Source organism: Canis lupus, chromosome 4 (assembly GCF_048164855.1).
Source record: "Canis lupus baileyi chromosome 4, mCanLup2.hap1, whole genome shotgun sequence".
Taxonomy (NCBI): domain Eukaryota; kingdom Metazoa; phylum Chordata; class Mammalia; order Carnivora; family Canidae; genus Canis; species Canis lupus.
In genome coordinates this window covers 23,506,114-23,530,550 of record NC_132841.1, presented here as the reverse complement: position 1 = coordinate 23,530,550, position 24,437 = coordinate 23,506,114, and the positions used below count along the sequence as shown (strand labels likewise).

At 39.3% G+C, this 24,437-nt stretch overlaps 1 protein-coding gene across 5 annotated transcripts in view; it reads left to right on the top strand.

Annotated features, from left to right (window-relative positions):
• ASCC1 (activating signal cointegrator 1 complex subunit 1) overlaps positions 1 to 24,437 on the top strand; it is a 105,433-nt gene that overhangs the window by 64,031 nt on the left and 16,965 nt on the right. For 4 of the 5 annotated variants that reach the window (XM_072823501.1, XM_072823502.1, XM_072823500.1 and 1 more), the window contains exons 8-9: positions 3,352 to 3,476; positions 10,403 to 10,488. In XM_072823501.1, the coding sequence (XP_072679602.1) occupies positions 3,352 to 3,476; positions 10,403 to 10,488 (211 nt within the window). The remainder of the gene's footprint in view (positions 1 to 3,351; positions 3,477 to 10,402; positions 10,489 to 24,437) is intronic. The other variant, XM_072823504.1, reaches the window with a different exon arrangement.

The window sequence follows — 24,437 nt, the reverse complement described above, 5'->3', positions numbered from 1 at the left end:
TTTGGAATGACATAGCATAACAATAGCAATTGCTTCTCCAGAATGCCCCACCTTGGTCAGTGGCCCACCTGGTCATTTAAGGCAGACTCCTGCCAGTCACCTCAGCTGCTCTCTGTGCTTGAACACTGCTATGTCTGAGGGCATCAGCTTCTCTCTCATGCAGCCCTTGTGAAGCTGTTCTCTCATCTCGGTTCTTACTGCCCCTGCCACAGTTTGGATATGCATCCTTTCCCCTTTTCTAGTGCAATCCTTAAAGCATGTGCTCTGAAGCCAGACAGTATAGATTCTGATTTTGTATCTGCCACGTATTAGTTATGTGACTTTGGTCAAGTTTTATAACTTCTCTGTGCCTTAGTTCCCTCATTGGTAAAATAGGGATTAATAATTCATTGTGAGGATGAAGTGTATTAACAGATATTGAGTGTGTAGAATAGTGCCTGACATTGTTCTAGCTGACTTCTGTACCTCAACTCTGTTCTTGTAGAGTGTTTTCTACTCTTCCACAGAGTCAGCTTTCAGAAGTGGACCTCTAATCACATCATTCTCTTTTTAAAATCCTCATGGCTTCTGATGGTTCGACCACCACTTATATCCAGCTCATCTCCACTGTCCTATCTGCCTCACCCATTGCTACAGCCATATTCAGTAATCAGTTTTCCTAATAAGATGTGATCGACCATCCCTTGGTATCTTTATACATGCTGTTTCTTCTGCTCAAAGTGTCCTTCTTCCCTGGTTTTATCTGTGAATCTTCAGTGATCCTTCAAGACTATGTTTATTTTATTTTTTACATTCACTTCTCACTTAAAAAAAAAAAAGACATATTTGAGAGAGAGAAAGACAGTGCTTGCAAGTGAGGGGGAATGGAGAGGGGAGAGAACCCCAAGCAGACTCCCCACAAACTGCAGGGCACCATCTCACAACTCACGAGATCATGACCTAAGCTGAAATCGTGAGTCAGATGCCCAATCAACTGAGCCACCCTGGTGCTCCTCACTTTTCACTTTTTAATCAGTCACATCCATCAGTTAACCAATCACAGCCAGTAGGTACTGAAAGGCAAGTATAATGGTGTTCTGGAAGATGTAAGACAAATGTCAGATGCTCTTGAGGAACATACAATCTAGTAGGGGAATAGGACAGACAAACTTAAAGCAACAAGGGACTGTCCCTGAGAATACTAAGTAGAGCACACCTAAGGAGAAGGGCAGAGTCATTGCTCATAGATACAGCGAAGTTGGGGGTGTTAGGGTGGTTGGAAAGGCTTCATGGAAGAGTGGGGTTTGAGGGATTGGCATAAGTGGAGGGAGAGGGTGGATACTGTGGCCCAGGGAAGAGAAGGCAACAGAGGTGGTGTTGTCAAGCTGCTTAGTGGAGGAAGCCGTATAACAAAATGTGCATGTTGAATGCCAAGGTCACGAGGCAGTGAGGAGTTACCTGGATCTCCAGAGCCTGGAGCATCCTGAGGGACATCCTGAGCATCCTGTTGTCCTGTTCTACCCCGTGCTGGGCCACACTGGAGCCTGACACAAAGGGAGAATTCAGCAATATACTTAACTCATCTTCATTCAAAATTTTGATATTCCATTCATCGTGGATTTTTTTGCATTAATTTTGATTTTTTAAAATATTGCATTAAAACATGATTTATTTTGGTTACTGCAGTTTTTGGCACTGCCTTAAATTTTGTGCCTGAAGTAATTTCCTCATTTGCTTTACCCTACTCCCAGCCCTGTGTTGCAGTTCTGAAGTTTGGTAAAGGGGACATGGGTATTTACTTTAATATTATTATTGTTATTAATTATGGCTTACCTCATGTTATAAATATTCTTTGGTTAGTAGGCAGGTAGGCAGTATTTCATAAAAAGCAATTAAGGTAATTTAGAATTTTAAGAAGATTAATTTTGGAACTTTGGGGCCTGAAAACCATGACAGGGAAAATAATCGTTTGTGCTTCTGGATCAATTTTTCAGGGACGGTAACTTCCTCTTGCTGCAGTGCATGCAGTGCAAATGAAAAGAGTTGTTTTGCCCCCGTCTCAATGAGTGCAAGATCATTGGAGGGTCAGGATACTAGAGGCTGTTGGCCACTTGGAGACAGGCATCAAGCAGCCACGTTGCTGAAGCCAGAGTGTTCTGATTGAGGCAAGGTCCCACAGATGGGCTGTATAAGCGAGGCGTGGCCCACATTTCACATAAAGCTAACCTGTCTATCCCTGCTCAAGAAGAATCTGTGCTCTGGCCACAGTGCTTACTCTGTGGGCCATTATACTTGGGCCATGGCCCAAGAAGCAAAGGCAGATTCATGGACTCTGAGTTTCTTAGGACTACTTGTATCCAGGAAAAGAGGATACAGGTAGCCCTGATTTTGACACAAAGCGTATTACCAGTACATCTAAAAATGTGATATCTTTTGTTTATTAATATACTAATGGAAGATTATTTTGGGCCAGGGAAGTCAATTAGCATCAGCACAAATCTCAGAGAAGGCTAAGGGGAAGGTTGAAAGAGGCAGACATTGAAGGAGGGATTAAAGAGTTTTCTAGACAAAGGCTGAAGGAGTTCATCACCACTAGTGTGGCCTTACAAGAAATGTGAAAGGGAGTTCTTCGGGCTATTGAGCAAAATACCCGACAGTATGCAGAAATCTGTGCAAGAATTACTTCTGGTAGAGGTGTTAGAATGAATGGCCATCATCAAGATAGAACTCAGCCACTGCAGAACCCTTGCTGCTTAGAGCTTACCTGGTACCCAGATGGGGAAGAGTCATGCAACCTGTGGATTTTCCTATAGTGTCTTTATTGGTACTGCACTTCGGCCTCAGTGAAATAAACACAGGGATAGTGTCCAAGGCTACTGGAATCTTTGCAGTGCAGGCTCCTTCCCAGTGAACAAATGTCTGAGAATTATATCAGACCTCCTTTGATCCCAGCAGAAACACATCAACCACATGGTAGCTGTAGGTTCTCTGACTGGATGAAGCAATAAAGCACTTCCTTTTAGGCAATTCTCTGTTGCACCTGGCTTCTTGAGCCCTATCCCGAGATGCTAAGCTTTGATTCCTTCAAGATCATGGTTAAGCTTCCTGTGAAAACCTGGCCCTCTTCACGTATGGTTGATCCCCCGCCTTAACACTCCCTGTGATGGATTTCAGTTATTGGTTTCCACGTCCATCTGCTCCCCAAGGCTGTGAACACTGGGTTGTGGGGACTGCGGCCTTTCTCTCCCTCCTCTTATGCAGGGTCTTGCACAGTGATTGGCTCAGAACAGATATTCTATGAACATTGAACCAGTAAATCAGGGTTTCATGAGGTTACTAAGATTTTTATACTTCTTCCTTCAATTTCTTTAGGCTTCAGGAATTAGTCGATCGAGTGCTGGAACGTTTTCAGGCTTCTGGACTAATAGTGAAAGAGTGGAATAGTGTGAAACTCCATGCTACAGTGATGAACACTCTATTCAGGAAGGACCCCAATGGTAAGTCCTGCATAGAACTGTAGCATAGTTTATGATCAGCAAGGCCTTGTGATACCCCTGGGGTTCGAACAAAATGGGCTATCAAACAATTTCTGGTAATCTTTCTTGGAATCTTTAACTTGTCTTGATTAGCACAGTGGAAGTGGGAAGGGACATATCTAGTGTGGGACCATGACATTCCAGATCTTTGATTTCTGTTGCATGATGGTTGCCAGATTTGGCAAACAAATGCAAGATGCCCAGGTAAATTTTAGATGAACGATAAATAATTATTTTAGTATAAGTGAGTCCTATGCAATACTTGATGGCTTTTTGAAAAGAAGAGAGAAGGAGGAAGATTAGCTAGTAAAAGTAGACCAGTAGTTCTCTCCTATGGGCCAATTTGTGCCCCCCCCCCCCCCCCCCCCGCTTCCCCTGAGGACATTTGGGATTGTCTGGAGGCATTTTTGGTTGTCATACTTAGGGGATTGAGGTTGCATTACTCCTGGCATCTAGTGGGTAGAGGCCAGGGGTGCTGCTTAACTCTCTACAATGTTTAGGACAGCCCACCTCAACAAAATATCTAGAAATGTCAATAGCACCAACATTGAGAAACCTTGTGTTAAAGTAATAATTTTTCCTCTCATGGAATCTGAGCCTTTATATAAAAATGCCTTGTTTTAACCCTTGACTTGAGATAATCTGCATTTCAAAAAAGGATTCTTTTCTTTCCATTGCCTTCCCCCACCCCACCTCCAGGTGAAAGCTTTTCTAGCACACTCAGCGTATATCTGATCAGGACCCACAAATTCAAGTTATATGCAGCTAGCTTCTCCTTCTAAAACTTGTTGTTTCAAATATACCAGCACCAAAAGTTCATATTCAGGTTTCATTTCCTTTTTTAGAACTCTGACATTGGTTTTAGAAAGTTTGGGTTGGAAGAAGACTCCATCAGGACTTGAACCCATGAACTATTAGTAGATTTACACTTTTGGACAGTTTGTGTGTCCCTTTTTGTCAAAGTACAGTTGACCTTTGAACAACACAGTTTAAACTGTGTGGGTCCACTTAGACGTGGAATTCTTTCGATAAATGCAGTATAGTACTGTAAATGTATTTTCTGTTCCTTACAGTTTTCTTTTTTTCTTGATTACTTTATTGTAAGAATGCAGTATATAATATATAAAATATGTATTTTTAAAAAAGATTTTATTTATTCATGAGAGACACACACAGAGAGAGAGACAGAGACACAGGCAGAGGGAGAAGCAGGCTCCATCCTGGGAGCTGATGTGGGACTCAATCCCTGGACTCCAGGATCACGCCCTGGGCCGAAGGCAGATGCTAAACTGTTGAGCCACCCAGGGGTCCCCAATATATAAAATATGTATTTATTGGTTATATTATCAGTAAGGCTTTTGGCCAACAATGGTAGTTTAGCTTTAGGGGAGTTCAAAGTTATACACGAATTTTCAACTACATGGAATTTGGTGTCCCTAATGCCCATTGTTTAAGGGTCAACTGTACATCTTTTTATTTCTCTCAGATATATACTAAGATCCCAACTGGAAATCATTTAATATTAACCTTATTTTGTTAGAGTCATTATAGGACTAAGAGATTTGTAGCTGTCCATATTTTAGTTCTGTTAATGTTAATGTTAATGTTTTGTGATGTTAGGTTGTATTTTATTTAAGATTTTTTTCCAAATAAATCACTATTTTACTTTTGAGAGCACTGAGATCAAAAATGGTTGAAATGACTGAGTCTCAAAGCCTATAGACTCTTATTTGGGTAGGTAATAGAACCCAAATTTCTATATTAGTTCTGATGGAGTACATTTTTTTTTTAATTTGGGAAGTAGTATTACAGAAGATTATTTGGAATTTCAGGGGAAAAAAATCTCTGGGATATTTCATTTTTATATATGTATATACCTTGTCCAGTGGGAATACTTAGAGGAGTTTGTGGTATTTATTTTATTCTAGATGGTCAGTTTTAAGTTTGGAAACATCCTCTGAGGTGAGGTACATTTTAACATCACTATGAAGACAGAGTTCTAGAACTCTAGAGTATACTCTAAATTCTTTGGTTCAGAAGATATGTTGTATCCAGCACCATCCAGTAGAACTCGTGATGATAGAAATATTCTGTACTTGTGAAGTCCGGTATGGCAGCCACTATCCACATGTAGTTTAGTTATTGAGCACTTGGAGGTAGATAGTGAGACTGATTAAATTAAGTTGAATTAAATTAAATTTAAATAATCACATGTGGCTAGTGGCTACTGATTTGGACAGTACAGGTATAGACAGTATTTTATTAGACATTTAATACTATCAGCAGTGCATTCTGAAAGTGTCCTAGTCCTTAAATCTTACTTCAGAGCTCTTACCATATTCCATTATTAACTAACCTTTTGACATAAGAGAGTTGAAATATGCAGGAATTTGTATCTTCTAAATTGTGTGGATCCGGGTTTATATTCACTTAGCGCTAGAACTTCATGTAAGAAAATGTTCTGTGTTCACAGTCTAGTTATCCTTTCCTACTTAGAGATAGTTTGAATATAACACCTTTATTGAGATATAATCCACATACTTTATGATTCATTCATTTAAAATGTATAATTCAGGGGTGCCTGGGTGGCCTAGTCGGTTGTACCTCCAACTCTTGATTTTGGCTTAGGTCATGATCTCATGTTTGTGAGATTGAACCCCATGTCTCACTATGTGCTTGGTGGGGAGTCTGCTTGAGATTCTCTTCTCCCTCGGCCACTCCCCCTCCCCTCACATACTCATGTACTCTCCCTCTCATATAAATAAATCTTTGAAAAATACATAATTCAGTGATATTTAGTATAGTCAGAGTTATGCAACCATTACCATGATCAATTTTAGAACATTTTCATCACTCCAAAAAGAAACCCCATTGGCAGTGTGACTCCTCATTCCCCTAACATTTTAGCCCTAGGCTCCATCAAACTACTTTCTGTCCTATAAATTTGCCTTTCCTGGATATTTTGTATAAATAGAATCGTGCAATGTGTGATTTTCTCTGACTGGCTTCTTTCACTTAGCATAATGTTTATGTGGTTCATCCATGTGATATATAGCAGGTCTCCTGCCTTGTTTTCTTTTTATTGCCAAATTATCTTCCATTGTGTGGATGTACCATATCTTATTTATCCATTCCTCAGTTGATGGACATTCATGTTTTTTCTTTTTGACTATTACGATTAATGCTGCTGTGAATATTACAAGTTTTTGTGTGGGCATATCTTTTCACTTCTCTTGGGTATAATACTTAAGAGTGAAATTTCTGGGTCCTATGGTAACCAGTGATTAACCTTTTGAGGAACTGCCAGACTGTTTTCCAAAGTGGCTGCACCACTTTAGATTCCTACCAGCAGTGCATGAGGGTTCTATTTTTTCCACATCTTTGCCAACCCTTGTTATTATTTAGCTTTTGGATTATTTCCATCGTGTTAGATGTGAGGTGGTATCTCATTTTACTTCTGATTTGCTTTTCCCTGAGGGCTAATTCTGCTTACAGATTTTGAACCTGTCATTAAACATTTCAGTCTTCAGGGGCCCCTGAGTGGCTCAATCAGTTAAGCATCCAACTCTTGATTTCAGCTCAGGTCATGATCTCAGGGTTGTGAGAACAAGCCTTGTGTGGGGCTCTGTGCTCAGTGTGGAGCCTTCTTTGGATTCTCTTCCTCTGCCTCACCCCTCAAAAAAACCATTTCAATCTGCAGATATCATTACTGCTTTTTTTTTTTTTTTTAAACTAGGCTCTATGCCTACTTAATGCTTGAATTCATGACCCTGAGATCAAGACCGACCTGAGCTGAGATCAAGAGTTAATACTTAACAGACCAAGCCACCCAGGTGCACTTCAGTACTGCTTTTAATTGATATTTATTTAGTATGAATTTAAAGTTTCATTTCTTCTCTTGGGGGCACCAGGGTAGTACAATTAGTTGAGCATCCGACTCTTGGTTTCAGCTAAGATCGTGATATCAGGATTGTGAGATCGAGTCCCACTTTGGGCTCTGTGCTCAGTACAGAGTCTGCTTGAGATTCTCTCTCCCTCTCCCTCTGCCCTGCCCCAGGGGCATATATGAGTGTGTTCTCTCTCTCTCTCTCTCCAATAAATAAATAAATCTTTACAGTTTCACATCTCTACTTAACAGGGACCTATTTTTAATTTGTGAAATATACATAGATTGGGATCTTTGATTAAGAGAATATGTTCTTGTTAGAAGTTACCAGTGTATAATTCCCGTGGCTAGCTAACATATATTATGCTCATGGAGTTAGCAGCCTAGACATATTTCACCAATTTACTAATTCTGAGTTGGTAGTCTCCATAGCTATATACAATAAAAGAACATATTCCAAAAAAAAAAAGAGAACATATTCATAAGTGGAAATACAACTATTTTTGAGTGTCTGTTGGTGGGCAGGAAAGGGTTGATATTTTAGAAAATACTTGAGGGTTAAATCTTTTTTCTTTTTTTTTTTAACGATTTTATTTATTTGAGAGAGAGAGAGCCAGAGAGAGCATGAGCAGAGGGGCAGAGGCAGAAGCACACTCCCCACTAATCAGAGAGCCTAATGGGCTCGATTCCAGAACCCTGGGATCATGACCTGAGCTGAAGGCAGACATTTAACCAGCTGAACCACCCAGGCAGGCCCCCCATGAGGGTTAAATAATTCTTAAGGATGCTTTGAATTTTCTATACCTTGGATTCTTCTCTGTGTTGAATTTTTACTTGAAAAAGACATAGAAAAAGGTGTTTCACTGTTTCTTACTTGTCATCCCTTTCCTTTGAAATCCTTTTACCTACTATATTTTAAGGATGTCTTTTGGGATAAGCAAGCTAAATTAACACAAGGAGTTATTGCACAGCTTTGATGAGGCTAAGGTCATAGATTTGCTTCATTTCTGTGTAGAATAAAGATATCTTTGATTGCAACTGAAAGGGGCTCTCATTTTGGGGGAGTCCTTAAACCAACCCACATCATGTTGGTTGCAACCCAAATCAATGTTGCCAGCATTTTTGACTACTTAATATGTGAATTTTTATATATTTTTACATATTTAAAAATGCATACAGGTTATACAAAATCTTGGTTGTTTTTTTTTAAACATTTATTTATTCATGAGAGACACGGGGGGTGGGGGCAGAGACACAGGCAGAGGGAGAAGCAGGCCCCTTGCAGGGAGCCTGATGTGGGACCCGATCCCAGATCCCAAGATCATGCCCTGGGCCAAAGGCAGATGCTCAACAGCTGAGCCACCCAGGCGTCCCAAAATCTTGGGTTTTTAAAGTGCAGGAAACCTTTGGAAATCACCTAGTCTTAACCTATAGCTGTGTAAACAAACTGAGGTCCCTAGAGGAGATAGTTTGCCTAAGAATATGGCTAATTTTATACATACATAACCCCCACATCTTTTTTATTCATTCATCTATTGATGGACACTTAGATTGCTTCCATATTTTGCTTATTATAATAATGTTGCAATAAACATAGGGGTACATATATCTTTTTGAATTAGTGTTTTCGTTTTCTTTGGGTAAATACCCAAGAGTAGAATTACTGGATTGTATGGTATTTCTATTTTAATTTTTTTAAGGAACCTCTATATTGTTGCTTCAGTTTACATTCCCACCAACAGTGGGAACCTTCATAGGTTCCCTTTTCTCTATGTCCTTGTCAACAACACTTGTTAATTCTTAGCTTTTTGATGAGTAGGTAAAGAAGATATGGGGGTATGTATGTGTATACATGCACAACGGAATACAGCTCAGCCATAAAAAAGAATGAACTCTTGCCATTTGTGACAACATGATGGACCAAGAGAGTATTATGCAGGGCAGCCCCAGTGGTGCAGTGGTTTAGCGCCGCCTGCAGCCTAGGGCGTGATCCTGGAGACCCTGGATCGAGTTCCACGTCAGGCTCTCTGCATGGTGCCTGCTTCTCCCTCTGCCTGTGTCTCTGTACCTCTCTCTCTGTGTCTCTATATAAATAAATAAATAAATAAATAAATAAATAAATAAATAATCTTAAAAAAAAATCTTTAAAAAAAAGAGTATTATGCAAAGTGAAATAAAGCAGAAAGAAAAAGACAAATACTATATGATTTTACTTATGCGTAGAATCTAAAAAACAAACAAAGCAGATTTATAAATAGAATGAACTGGTTATTGCCAGAGGGGAGGTGAGGGTGGGGTGGGCAAGATAGGTAAAAGGGGATTAAGAGGTACAAACTTCCAGTTATAAAATAAATAAGTTAACAGAGGTAAAAAGTATAGCATAGGGAATATAGCCAATAATATTGTAATAACATTGTTTGACAGATGGTGTGTGGCAGATGGTGACTACACTTACGGTGGTAAGCACTGAGTAATGTATAGAATTGTCCAATCAGGGCAGCCTGGTGGCTCAGCAGTTTAGCACTGCCTTCAGCCCAGGGCATGATCCTGGAGACCTGGGATCGAGTCCCTCGTCGGCCTACCTGCAAGGAGCCTGCTTCTCCCTCTGTCTGTGTCTCTGCCTCTCTCTCTCTCTCTGTGTCTCTCATGAATAAATAAATAAAATCTTAAAAAAAAAAAGAATTGTCAAATCATTGTGTTGTATACCTGAAACTAACATAACGTATGTCATCTATACGTCAATTTTTAAAAAAGAATATAGTTAACTATTTAGGTAGCACCTTGAGTACTTGGACAGTGTTGAATGAATAAACGTATACTGAATTGATGACAGAGCTGAGACTGGACACTGGATCTCTTACCTCAGACTGATGTTTTTCCTTTTATGCCACATTCCAGGTAGTACATGAGTATTTTCCTAGTGTACCTATAGAAACCCAAAAGAAAACAAATATAAATAACCCAAGCTTCTTTTCTAACATTATCTTTGAAATATTTACAGCTGAAGGCAGGTACAATCTCTACACAGCGGATGGCAAATACATCTTCAAGGAAAGAGAATCATTTGATGGCCGAAACATTTTGAAGGTCAGTATGTAGCAGGGTGAATTGGAAATCCTTTGGCATGTGTACTAAAAAAAGGGGAAAACATCATTCTCCTTTTAAAAGTAAAGTGTATTTTTCTCATGCGTCTCTTGAGGATCATTGAAAAGTCTGGCTGAAAATTTTTTTTAATGTCCTAAAGGAAGAGAAATCTTTTTGAATCTGTTGAGGCTATGATATCTCTTAGAGTACTGGAAATTAAATTGATGATTTCAGAAACAAGTACCCTACCTACTTGGACTCATAGGCATACATTGATCTTAACCTGGTAAGTTTTACTCTGTATTTTGCCTCTGAAGGTCTGACTTTGCTTGTTTTTAAAAAAGATTTTATTTATTTGAGAGAGAGTGAGCGAGAGAGTTCCTCACATTAGCAGGGGTAGGAGCAGAGGGAGAGGGAGAATCAGAATATCTGCTGAGCAGGAAGCCTGGTGCAGGACTCGATCCCAGGACCCTGCTATCACGACATGAGCTGAAGGCAGACACTTAACTGACTGAGCCACCCAGGCATCCTGAGTTTGCCTTTTTTTTAAGTGAAAAAGAATTGTTTGTTTTGTTCTAGTTGACTTTCTCTTTATCCACAGTCACTCTCTAAAGTTTATTTGTAATCTGTTTTTACTCAGGAATAGCCCCTGTCCTGAAAAGTAGGTGGTTTCTTTCTAACTGTTGAAGCTTTGCTTTCTGAGTGTTAAAGTAATCTATGAAGTTTCCATAAAAAGCATTCTTCAGGATTGCATTTATCCTTCTCCTACAGACTACATTCTGTAATATCCATGGTTTATGCCATCTCTGTCAGGTTAACATGTCATCATTGTGCCTCTGGGCAAATGGAAACAGAAGTGGATAAAATGGAGAGGTTTTGGATTCTTCATTTTACTTGTTCTGTAATGATTTAGGTCATATATTTTCTTTTTTAAAGATTTTATTCATTCATGAGAGACACACACAGAGAGGCAGAGACACAGCAGAGGGAAAAGCAGGCTCCATGCAGGGAGCCCGACAGATGGGACTTGATCCTGGGTCTCCAGAATCAGGCCCTGGGCTGAAGGCAGCGCTAAACTACTGAGCCACCTGGGCTGCCCAGGTCATATATTTTCAAGGCCTTGTGTGTTTTTGAGGCTGGGAGGAAAGTATGTGTATATAACTTCAGAATAAGCTTTAGCTTTAAAAATGCTTTTTCTTTTTCCTTTCCCACGTCATCCTCCATTCCCTTATCTGGTCATTTAGCACTTTTCTTGCCAACTGCCTGATGTGACCCCATTACCTCTAATTAATGACATCACTTCGGCAGCTGTGAACTGCTTACTGCAGAGCCTGATATGACTGTGACGGCATTCGTTTTAGGCAGGCATTCAGGCTCCTACACTGCAGAGCTATGTCGATTTCTTCTTTTCCTTGATAGCTTTCCTCATTTTTTAGTAGTTTTCTTGTTTTCAAAGTAGCTGTGGTAGCTTTGGTTTGAGTGGCAAGCTGCTAATGAATTCAGCTGTCATTTCCTGATTTTCCCAGGCCCTAACTTGAATGTGAGCCGCATCTTTCTCCTCCTCCATCTCATTTCCTGGGGCTTTTCCAATAAAAGCATTAATCACTTTGCTTTTTTGTTGTTATTGTTAGTTTGATTAAAGAAGAAAGGAGACTAAATGGGGAAAAGAAATCCGTAGGAATGACTCAAGCCAACTTGATTCTTTTGGAATCAGAATTAAAGCTCAAAAGGTGTGCTGGTGAAAGTCAAGTGCGAGGTGCTGTGACATTTCTGAGAGGGAAGTGATGGCAGAGCTGCAGGAACAGTATGGGTGTCTCATCTGATACTTCATTTCTCTCATTCTGGAAAACCAGCCTTCCAATTTAACAATGTTCTGCCTTGAAATCTTCCTAACCACCCCAGTAATGACATGGGTGCAGCTCCCTCTAGTGTTAACAAGGGCTTGCTATGTTAGTAGTACCCTTACTGGGTCATGCCTCATCAGAGTTTTAGAGCTGGGCTCAGCTAGGGACTTAGAGACCATTTAATCCACTTCAGTTTCTAAGGGCACAAGATCCACTGTGGTTAAAGTGACTTGCCAGAGGTTACCGCTAGTTAGTAGCCGAGTCTGAATTATAACAAAAAGATTCAAATCACAGGATAGCATTGTTTCTCTTGCCTCCCATAAAGATTCTCAGTGTGTAGGTAGAAATCATTAGGTATTTGAAGTTGGGCATACCTGTTTGAACTGTGATGATCTAATTCAAAGTCATTTCATAAATGTTGGAGCAGTGGTGTGTACCAGTTAGTCTAAAACTGGGTCTACTTAAGTACACTTTGAATTGAATGCAATACTAACACCAACAGAAATACTTATTGACTGTATAGCATCTGCTAGACCATATGTCCTGCAGATAAAACTAATTCATTATGAATTAGTCCCTACCTTCCAGGAGCTTCCCGTCTTTGAGGGGTAGAGATGGTTAATAGTCAGTACAGTACAAAATGGTAGGGCAAGCTATGAGTATGGAGGAGAAGTCCCTTTGAACACAGATAGAACGAAGTGTCCTTTGACAGTCACCAGTATTTTACTTTTTAATCATTAGCTGCAGAAAATATAATTTCACCTATATTCAATCTAAGGAATTAACTTTTCTTTGGGAGTAAAGGTAAAATGTGGCCTCCAGCAATGACCCATGCCCAAACACAGAAGAGGTAATAATTATGTTTTTGAAGTAGACATAGTAGCTCATCTTTTGGAATTACTATGAATGAACATGCCTTTCTCAATTAGAACATGAGAACCCATGGGCCTAGAAACCCTTGGGGAGAAAAAGATTCATAAAAACCAATGAATTATATATATAGTTCTGTACTAGATACAGTTATTATGTTTAGAAAGAAAGAACATCAATTTCACTAACAAGATAGGAACTGACTTGGAGAAAACCAAAAGGTTAACTGCATTGGTTGTTCAGGAGCCCAAGCATATGTGTGTAGCATATTAACAGCTGCATAGGTCAAGGATCAGGAACGCTGGTGATGAGAAGCAGCCTTGGAAAAAAATCAACTTCATCTACTATTCAAAGAGAAACAAATGAGAAAGCAAGTCATTGCTCATTGCTGTAAGAATTTAATAAGTAACAGCCAATTGCTATTCTACTCCATGAAGAGAATTGGTCCTTTTGGCTTGGTGTATTATTATGTGTTCTGGGTGCCTTAATAAGAAAGAAAAAAAGTCTTTAATGACTTTGGGAGGTAGAAGCCACATTTTTCTTTTGTACAGCTCTTTGGAGAGTTGTTGCAGCAGTAATAGACCAGTATTGAGTTATTCCTAGATAAAATAAGAATTTTCTTACCTTAAGAAGGACTTTGGAAGAACTGACAACTAAAAAATCATTCTCCTATGTTTTTTGAACCAGAAAAGGAATGAACATATTTAGTTATGGAAGACTGACAGCCCCGGAAGGAGAAAGTACAAATAAAGAAGACCTAGGCCAAATTCATAGGATCATGTCCCCTCAAGAGTTTCTATTTCTGATCCAAGAGATAGGAACAAAGATGCTATTGATTTATCCATAAGGCAGTGATAAACTTGTAATTAGAGAAAAGCTGACCTAAAGACATACTGCCAGAAATAATTGCCTCCTTGAAGTAGAACAGTTGGTCACAGCCAGCTTTGGAGCGAGAAGTGGTCTTAATGGCAGTCTGTTTGGGAGGGCCTCTGAACTGGCCTTAAGCAGTAGAATCACTTCCAAAACTGTGCTCTCAGCAGATTGAACAGGGATACAGTATTAACGGTGTGAAAGTATAGCTTCTAGCTACAGAGTGAAGAGGAGGCATCAGAGCCCTAGCTTGTACTCACCAGAGGAGGTGATGTCATGCAAATAAAGGCACAGTTGGTAGGTTTGGGAAGTAATAGGAAGAAAGTGCTATAGGTTCAGAATCAAACATGGACCCCATGAAAGTGCCATTTTTTCAGACATTTAAAAATCTTGGAAAATATAAATCAAGTAAAATGGAGATAAATTTTTGCTTTTTCATTTAAGATTTATTCATTTTAGAGAGTGTGTGAGCCGGAGGAGGGGCAAAGGGAGAGGGAGAAGGAGAGCAGACTCACCGCTGAGCACAGAGCCCCAATCCAGGCTGATATAACGACACTGGGGTCATGCCCTGAGCTGAATCCAAGAGCCTGATGCTTAACCAACTGCACCACCCAAGTGCCCCTAAACCATATTAATTTTTTTTTTTTTTTAATTTTTAATACTCTCCTTGAAAATATGTTTTAGTCTATCTAGCTACATTGAGACTTTTCTTGAAAGATATAAAGATATAAATGACAGTAACTCAAATATTTCATTCATTTTTGAATGATTGAGAACTATATAGTAATTTATTTTACTTATTTATTTTTAAAGATTTTATTTATTTATTCATGAGAGACACACACAGAGAGAGGCAGAGACACAGGCAGAGGGAGAAGCAGGCTTCATGCAAGGAGCCCGACATGGGACTTGATCCCAGGACTCCAGGATCAGGCCCTGGGCTGAAGGCGGCGCTACACTGTTGAGCCACCCGGGCTGCCCCCTATATAGTAATTAAAAAAAAAAAAAAAGATTTTAGGGGCACCTGGCTGGTTCAGTCAGTAGAGCATGGGACTCTTGATTTTGGGGTCATGAGTTTGAGCCCTCTGTTGTACATGGAGCCTACTTAAAAACAAAAAAAACAAAAAAAACAGACATTAATGACTACAAAGACTATAGTGTTTAGAAACTAATTTTTTAAAAAATTTTATTTAGAGAGAGTTCAAGTGGGAGGAAAGGGCAGAGGGAGGGAGAGAATCTCTAACTGACTCCCCACTGAGTGCAGGGCTTGATCTCATCACCTTGAGATCATGACCTGAGCCAAAATCAAGAATTGGATGCTTAACTAGCATTCCAGAAACTAGATTATTTTTAAGGAAGAAAATATCGTGTCTTTCATTATCCATTATCCAGTTCAATATTCAGCCATATTATATATTGTTATTAAAAATTACTTTTTAGGGGATCCCTGGGTGGCTCAGCGGTTTAGTGCCTGCCTTCGGCCCAGGGCGTGATCCTGGAGTCCCAGGATCGAGTCCCACATCGGGCTCCCTGCATGGAGCCTGCTGCTCTCTCCGCCTGTCTCTGCCTCTCTCTCTGTGTCTCTCATGAATAAATAAATAAACTCTTTTAAAAAATTACTTTTTAGTCACATGGCTCTTTAGTATTCTTTTTTCTCCCTCAAAACTTAACTCTTTCAGAAAGGCTTTCCTTGAAAGTCTATCACTAAATGTTCCATTGCACTATATAGCAGGATAAACAACAGCAAATTGAATGTGGAATAAAGTTATTGTCTCTCATTACCACCATAGCTATGGTGTTGTTTCTACTACCTGATATTTCTGTGACTTGAAATTTTTTTTCTGTGACATGAAATTTAATTTTCAGGTAAAATCACTAAACAGATTTCACTTCTTCTTTAAGCTATTTATGCGTATAACTATTGACACTTATTAAATTCAATTCCCTTAGACATACTAATATTTTGTAATAGTTTTTGCCGAAAGCATCGAAAGCAGTCACATTATTTTTGATAATCATGTGAAGTAGGAAATGTGTTAGAGGAGCAAACATACAACTTTCAGAAGAATTTCACTTGTCAAGTTTAGATATTTCGGAAAAGGTCAATTAGAGAATAAGAGAATCCATGGAAATTATATCTGTATACTCACATATATATATATTGCATTTAGGATTGGAAGATAAAATCTCTGGCAAAGGTGAAGAGATGGAAAATAGGGAAAAATATGACAAAGAGGATCTTTAAGTGGCGTAAAAATTATTAAGATTCTAAATGGAAAATAAAAAAGATTTTAAAAAGAATTACAGATGGAAAAAAAAAAAAGAATCGGAAAGGAGAAAGTAGAGCAACCATGAGTTCTTGAACATGGATGAAGGAGGTTCTAGACTAGGAGTGCTCCAGGCACTTGGCAGTTGCAAAGAAAAATCCTCTCTGGGAGACAGTGATTAAACTCTCCACCTAATAATATTCCTCCAAGGAACTTTACCAAATCCTGAAGTGGCCAGTACACAAAGATAACCAGGCCTGTGAGGAGACCACCCCCCATGAGCAGACATCCACAACTCAAAGACATGAGATACTGGGGTCATGGGACTTAGGCAGAAAACAGCTATGCTTACTGTATTGAGAGAACAAAAAGCCAAACGTAAAATTGTTATCACATAATTGGGAACTGTTATAAAAGCAAAGTGACATAGCAGTTTTGAAAGCCAAATAGAAATGCTAGAACTGTAAAATGCAGTAACTGAAATTAGGAGCTCAGTGGATGCGTTTAGCGGCAAAGTAGACATAGCTGAAGAGATGTAGTGGGCTGGAAGTTAGGTCAGAAGAAATTATCCAGAACATTGCATGAGCAGAGAGAAAGGTAAAAATTTGAGCTGAGAGGATGAGAAACATGGAGACATAGGAGAGTGTGGAGATCCAACCTACACATTTAGTCAGAGTCCCAGAGGGAGAGGAGAGAGAGAACAGGGCAGAGCTAATGAAAGACCTCACCTCACTGATAAAAGAGCCACATAAGTCCCAAACAAGCAGGAGTTCAGTGAAGTGAGCTCACACTGTGTTTTTCTTTCCTGCAAGTTGTAACTGCATCACAGACAATTTAACAAAACTGCTTAGGCCCCAACAGTTTTTAAACTGAATGGCTAAAATTTGTTGACAATAACTACATTACAAAAACCAGAAAACAAAATCAGAAATTCAGCTAAAGAATTTGTTTCTTAAAGTAGGAGGTAAAAAAAAAAAAAAAAAAAAAAAAAAGTAGGAGGTAGAAACAGGAAGGATGAAAGTTATCCAGAAATTCTTTTTATTATTCTTACAACTTTACCGTAAGTCTGAAACTGTCAAAATACAAATGTCAAAAAAAAGGAAAGACAGGCATGCATTTAGGAAGATAGGAACTGACCATTTGTTTTTTGTTTTTGTTTTTATTTTTTAAGTAACTATCTTCCAGAAGAGTTTGTTGAAGTCTTGGCTGTGTTTTGTTTCAATGTTTAAGATGGATGCAGCTTTTGTTAATGATTGATCTTACTGCACACATCGGGCCATTTGATTTCAAAAGGTATAAAAATGTCATGTAAGAAACAACTTTCTGAATAGAAGTGTTCAATTTCAGAGTAAGTTGCCAGGAAGGTAGCAGCGTCTTTCAGTAGAATGCTTTTGTTTTTGTTTTTAAGATTTTATTTATTTATTCATGAGAGACACACAGAGAGAGGCAGAGACACAGGCAAAGGGAGAAGTAGACTCCTCGAGGAGAGCCTGATGTGGGACTCCATCATGGGACCGCGGGACAATGCCCCGCGCTCAAGGCAGACGCTCAACCACTGAGCCACCCAGGCATCCCTTGTTTTTTGTTTTGTTTTGTTTTTTAATAAAGAAATAAGAGTTCATTTCTCTAAAAAGCCATTCTTCTGCCGTCATCCTTTTCAAACTATTCCCTATCTAATTCCCTGAAACCTGGCTCTCACTCTGTTGTTGAACTGAAACAACACTTTGTTAAGGATCACCAGGGCCCCTGTTTTAGGGCCTTGGCCTACTTTTACCTTTTCCCAGTAACCACACTGACAATATGAAGCCCTTTTCTCCTTCAAATGTGGCCTTCTCTTGGTTCTAGTGGTAATGGACCTCCTGGATTTTTCCCTGCCACTGAATTTTTTTTCTTTTTTTAATTTACTGCCTTGTAGGGCTACTTTTTGGGTTTTATCCTTGTCTCTCTGCTTCTTTGACTGCAATCTTGTGTGCAAATTCTGCTCCTTCTTCAAACACAGTACCTCTTCTGTAATAGTAAGGCCCATCCCAGTTACAACATTCTTCCCTCCTCTCCTCACTTTGATTATGCAGAGAGCTGTCATGTGCTCCCCAGTGTTTGGCAATGTTCTTGTACCTCTCAAGCACTTTGTTGTTCCAGATTGACTGATTTTTTACAGAAATCAGATTTGGGAAGAGGAGAAGAAAAAGGTTTTCTCTTTGCCATAGGGGAGATTTTTTTTTACACCCCATACTAGAGATTGTAACCTCGTAGAACAGGGGCCGTTAAACTATCATCTGAGGGCCAGATATGTCCTACCACATGTTTTGCATGTGGCCCTCCAACTGTGAATGTTTTTTAATGCGTGAAAAAAAATCAAGAGTAATATTTTAGGACATGTAAAAATCATGTAAAATTCAAGGCCAGCATCCATAAATAATGTTTTATTGGAACATGGCCACCCTCATTTGTTTATGCACTGACTGCTTTAGTGCTACAATGCCAGAGTTGAGGAGCTGTGACAGACACCATATGAACACCTTGCCTTTATGGAAAAAGTTTGCTGACACTTAAATGATTAGAGTTTAGTTTAATTTTCTTTTGCTTCACCCAACACAACTTTAAGACTAGATGTAATGCTCATATTTAATAGACCCTCAAGATATATACTAATTATGTTATAAATAATTTAGTTAACAGTCAATCCTATTGAATTTCTACTTAATAGAAATTTCTATTTAAATTTAAATTTCTATTTAATCTTTTCTAGAAAATGTTTCTTTCTTTTTTAATTTTACTTTTAAAGATTTATTTATCTTGACAGAGAAAGCGCCCAAGAGCACGAGCTGGGGGAAGGGAGAGGGAGAAGCAGACTCCCCACTGAGCAGAGAGTCTCCTACAGCTCATCCCAGAACCCTGGGATCATGACCTGACCCAAAGACAGATTTTTAATTGACTGAGCCACTCAGGTGCCCCTGCTTATTTCTTTTATTTCTTTTTTTAAAACAAGTTTACTAAATTCAAGAAAAGGACAGCCTCAAATTAAATATACCTATAGCTCATAACTCAGAATCCTCCATTAATAAGTGAAGTTCATTTTTCAATTAAATTTGATTGTAACTTTAGTACTCTGCATAGCAAGATTCAGCTGATATGGATCATAATGAACTTGAATTTATACTTCTTTTTATTTCAGAATACATCCAAGACTAATTTTATTTTTCTCTGTGGTATACATTCATTAACTTGAAAGATGAACAATGATTTCTTTTGCCATTTCATTTATGCCTTATTACAGAATATATTAATAAAAATTATTGAATGAAAAATAAAGAACACTGCTCTTATAAATAAATTTTATAATTTGTTATAAATTATATAACATGTAATATATATCATATAATAAATTATAATTAATTATAAATTGTAAAGTTGTGCAAATTTTATAATTAGCATGACTGTCAGAAAAATGTGGAGCTTAAGAACAAACCTGGGACAAGACATCTTGCCAAAATAAGGCCACTGTTATTTTGCTATTCATGATAAAATATGGCTCTGCCTCCATTCTTCATAGTTGAAAAACAAAACTCATGAAAATGGGAGATTGCAGGAAAGCATTAGGGGCTTTTACAGGTTTTGCTAGTAATAGAAATATTGTATATGAAAAGACATGAAATACTTTTTTGCCAGGTGATTCGGCAGTTTTTTCAAGCATCAGAGATAAAAGAAAAGTGCAGTTTGAAATGCTTCAGTTTGGTTTTATGTGGTCTTATTTTAGGCTATTGGATTAGGATGGGAGCCAGGAGGAAGATTCATATCTAAGCAGTATTTTACCAAAACTTTTCCTCTGCCTTTGTTTTATGTGTCACTTTGTCTGGAAAGTGAAGTCTTAAAACACTAATGAGGGCAACCAGAGACATGACTGTCAGTGAGGTGAAACCACTGTTAAAATGAAACTGGAAAATGAGCACTTGGCTAATTGTTGACAGCCAACATCCATTCTAGAATGATGCACCTCCTTTTAGCCTGTTCATACACGATGTTTTTTTCCCCCTCTCTTCACTCTATTTTGAATTTACGTTTATTGGTTATTTGTCTTCGCAGTGGTACTGGAATACTCCTATGTGTTGTTTTGGCTCAGGCAGGGAATGCTGGATTTAGAAGGGTCTAACCTGCACAATGACAAGATAGAGGCCATGGTTTGGCATAGACACTGACAATAGAAAATAAATATTTCAGGGGGTACCTGAGTGGGTCAGTGGTTGGGTGTCTGCCTTTGGCTCAGGTTGTGATCTCGGGGTCCTAGGATCGAATCCCACATCAGGCTCCCCCATCAGGAGCTTGTTTCTCCCTCTGCCTATGTCTCTGCCTCTCTTTGTGTCTCTCATGAATAAATAAATAAATAATCTTTTTTAAAAATCAAGAAAATAAATATTTCCTTGAATAGCTACTACATATAAAACACTAAGCTAGATTTTCCATGTATTTGGGGAAGGGAGAACAAATACACTGTTGTCGTTGGTTCCTCTAATTACATTCCTGTGAACTCTGAACAGGGTGCCTGTTACTATTGTGGGAAATATTCATCTCTTTTATGCAGTCATTTCTAGGGATCCAGTCGTATCATTTGGTATATAGTTCACAAATGAAGTGAGTTGGGTTATGGTTCATTTGGGGTCCATTGTGTTTTGTGGTAAAATATATATAAGATTTCCCATTTTAATCAATTTTAAGTGTAGAATTCAGTGGCAGTAAGTGCAGTTCACATTGTTGTGCACCCATTGCCACTGTCCCATCTCTAGAATGTTTTTGTCATCCCAAATTGAAACTCTGCACCCATTAAATAGTAATTACTCGTTCTTTCCTCCCCTCAGCCCCTGGCAAACCCGCCCCCCCACCCCCCGGCCCAAATTCTGCTTCTGGCTCTATGAATTTGACTGTTGTAGGTATCTCATATGAATGGAATCATACAATATTTTGCCCTTTTATTTTTTGGCTTATTTCAGCTACATATTTTCAAGGTTCATCAATGTTGTAGCATGTGTTAGGATTTTGTTTCTTTTTAAGACGAATAGTAGCCCATAGTGTATATATACTCCACTGTATGTTTTTAACTATAGTGTAGACAAACGAGTAGCTGAATAAAATCTGTACCCAGAGTTGGTAACAGCACTGTCTTCTTTAAAGCAGCCTGTTGTTTAGAGACCAGACCAAATGGAACCGTGTTCGATTGGGTAGACTTGGTGCCAACAATGTCTAAGTGTTATTAGAGGACATTGGTGCAAAGAGATCAAAGAATCAAGAGTGAAAAAAAAAAAAAGAAACCAGAAACAAGAGTGAAGTCCACAATGCCAGGAAACCTATTAAGTTGGTGATGACTAATTAAGAAACAATGTCCTCTTTCCTATATCCCACTGATGAAACAGTTTTATAATTCCTGTTCAAATGGGAACATTATTGTTACAAATTAAAAGTGAAAACACAGAATGTAAGTCAACCAGACCACCTGTCAGAGTTCAGTCTCTCAATTGTAGGTTAAAACATGGATACCACTTTCTTAAATTGTAGGCGTCTTGTTCTTGTAACTCCTGAGGTGTGGGAGGGGTGGGGTTGTGATAAGCGTATCCCTCTTCTAAAGCCTTTGCTTATTGACCTATAGCCCTTTGCAAATGGAAGGAGGCCATCTGAAATGAATATAGACAACCAGGTGTGTGTCTTAATATGTAATGCTGCAGTGGTGCAACTGGGGCTGCTGGTTCACTGGGGTTCTGACCCAGGACATAGTATCTCACACGTCTCCCTGTATAAGATGACTTCATTGAAAATCCAAGATAACATGTGGCAGCCTCTCTCCCATCTCCCAGGGAGCCATCACAACCCTAGCTATTACTTGGACAATTGTTATTTATGTGTATGTGTACTCTTGCTGTTGTCTGATGTTTTGATGAGTATCTGATTTGCTCTTTAACTTCTGGATGCTGTCCTCCTGTTGGAAAAGTCAGAATGGAGCTGGGCTGAGCCCGGTGACCTTGTGTTCTCCTCCCGTCTCACTTTGTTCTTTTTCTGAATGTGTTGCTTGGCACAGTAGTCAGCCCCTTTATGCCTAGCCTCCCTCAAGCCACTCGGCTGAGAGACTGCCAGGCCAAGCAGGACTCAGCTCTGCTCCTGTCCCCAGTGCTCCATTTCAGGGGTTTCTTTCTGCTGACTTGAACTTCCTGTCTAATATATAATACAAGATCACTCATCTTTTGTTGCATGTGTTTAAGGGACAATTATGAATAATACCTGAGGGAAGGTGACCAAACTGAAGATTTAAAAGAGTGGTGACATACTTGAATGAACACGAAGAGACTTTCTGAAGGAAAGGATTTATCTGCAGAAACATTACCTACATTAGTTCTGAAAAGTCACCCACTGGGTGCATTGAAGAGTCTCTTCTAGCCAGGAGTCCCCAGGGGACAGTTTCGACCTGCTAAAGCAGTAATATCAATGCCCCGAGGCAAGGCTTTCTCTGGAATGAATTTTGTAGCAAACTGAACTCCCAGCTGCCCATCTCTGATGCTAATTCTACGTGCGTGCTTTCGTGGAGCAGGGCAGAGCATCGGTTGTATGGGTTGTGTGCCTTGTATGGGTTGTGTGCCGAGGTTCAGTGGAGGCTCAGCAGCCCTGTCATCATGGCCTCTGGCCTCTTCCTTCCTCCTACCTCAACCCCACATTTTTTTCTTGCTGCTCTTTAAAATTAAACGGCTCTGCAGGGAGGGGAAGTCCCTTGGCATTTTGAGTATTGAGGTGCTCAGCAGAACTGCTTGGCATCCTGTTTGTATATAGCTGTTTTAATTCACTCTCTAATAGGTCATTTGGCCTTACCAGCAAAGTCTTAAGCTAAACTTGATAATCCTTATGTCAGCAGTGAGGCTCAGGCCAAACATCCAAAAGTGCAACCCTGAGTGATTATTTGAGGGAAGTTTTGAAGCCTTTATTCCCTGGCTGTTTGTCTGGCTTCTGCCTGGCGCCTCCTTAGGTCATGCTGTTATGTTCCTCTTGCTCACTGCAGCTGAGACAGGCAGGTGGTTTCGGAGAGCAGAATGAATGAAGGACTGTCATGTTCACGTCCCCGTTCCGTATAAGGAGCCTCATCGTGTTCATGTGCCATTTCAGCTGCTAGAAATGGGACTTCTGCTCTGGTGACATGCACAGTTTTGGTCCTCCTTTAATGGAGATGCACAAAGCAGGAGTGATATGCTGATGGGTTGAAGAACTAACTGCAGCTGGTTCACTGATTTCCAGCCTTTTGCAGCTTTCCTGATGCAGGCAACTGATGACGTCAGGGACTACTCCTCCCGCAGTCTGGCCTTAACCTTGCTCCTTGGATGTATGGTGCCCCAGGCCTTTCTGGAAGTACATTATGTCCTCTTTTTATTGGCTATTATTAGCTATTATTATTGGCTCTCTCACCACTTGATCACTGCAATTTGAGGTTTCAGATTAAAAGTGGCATCTTGGGTAGAGTTAGGGCTGTATTTGAAGGTGATTCTAGGATAGTAAGTACCTACCAGCCACATTGTCTTTTATTCTGAAGTAGGCTTTCTTTATTCTGACGGCAATGTCCCTATTCCAGTCTTTAAAAATACTACAGCTCTGCAAGACCAGATGAGGACTGCAGACTAAACTGTCAGAGTTCCTACTCAACCTTTTCCTTTTTTCTTTTTTTTTTTCTTTTCCTTTTTTCTTTATAGGAAACTCTGCTTTTTGGTTCCTATAATGATGCATTAGTACTTATAGCCCATAACTGACAATCATAATCAGAGCTCAAAATTCCATCTTACAATTTATCTTGCTGTAGCACAGCATATGCTTGTAAAGTGTCCTCCTTGTTTAAAAATGGAGAAACAGGGGAAAGAATGGCTTTGTGGTCGTTGACAGGAAAGCATTAAAGTCTAGTTTTCCCTAAGTACCATTTTGATCTCTCTCTCAATAGAAGTTTCTATCTCTAGTTTTCAGACAAAGTTGTGTGTTTGTATGTAGAGAAACATGCCTTAGTATGAATAAGTTCAAGGGTGTTCTTATGTGGTATTTAGAAAGAATCCATATAAGTACAGTCTTTATGAATATCTTAGAAGTA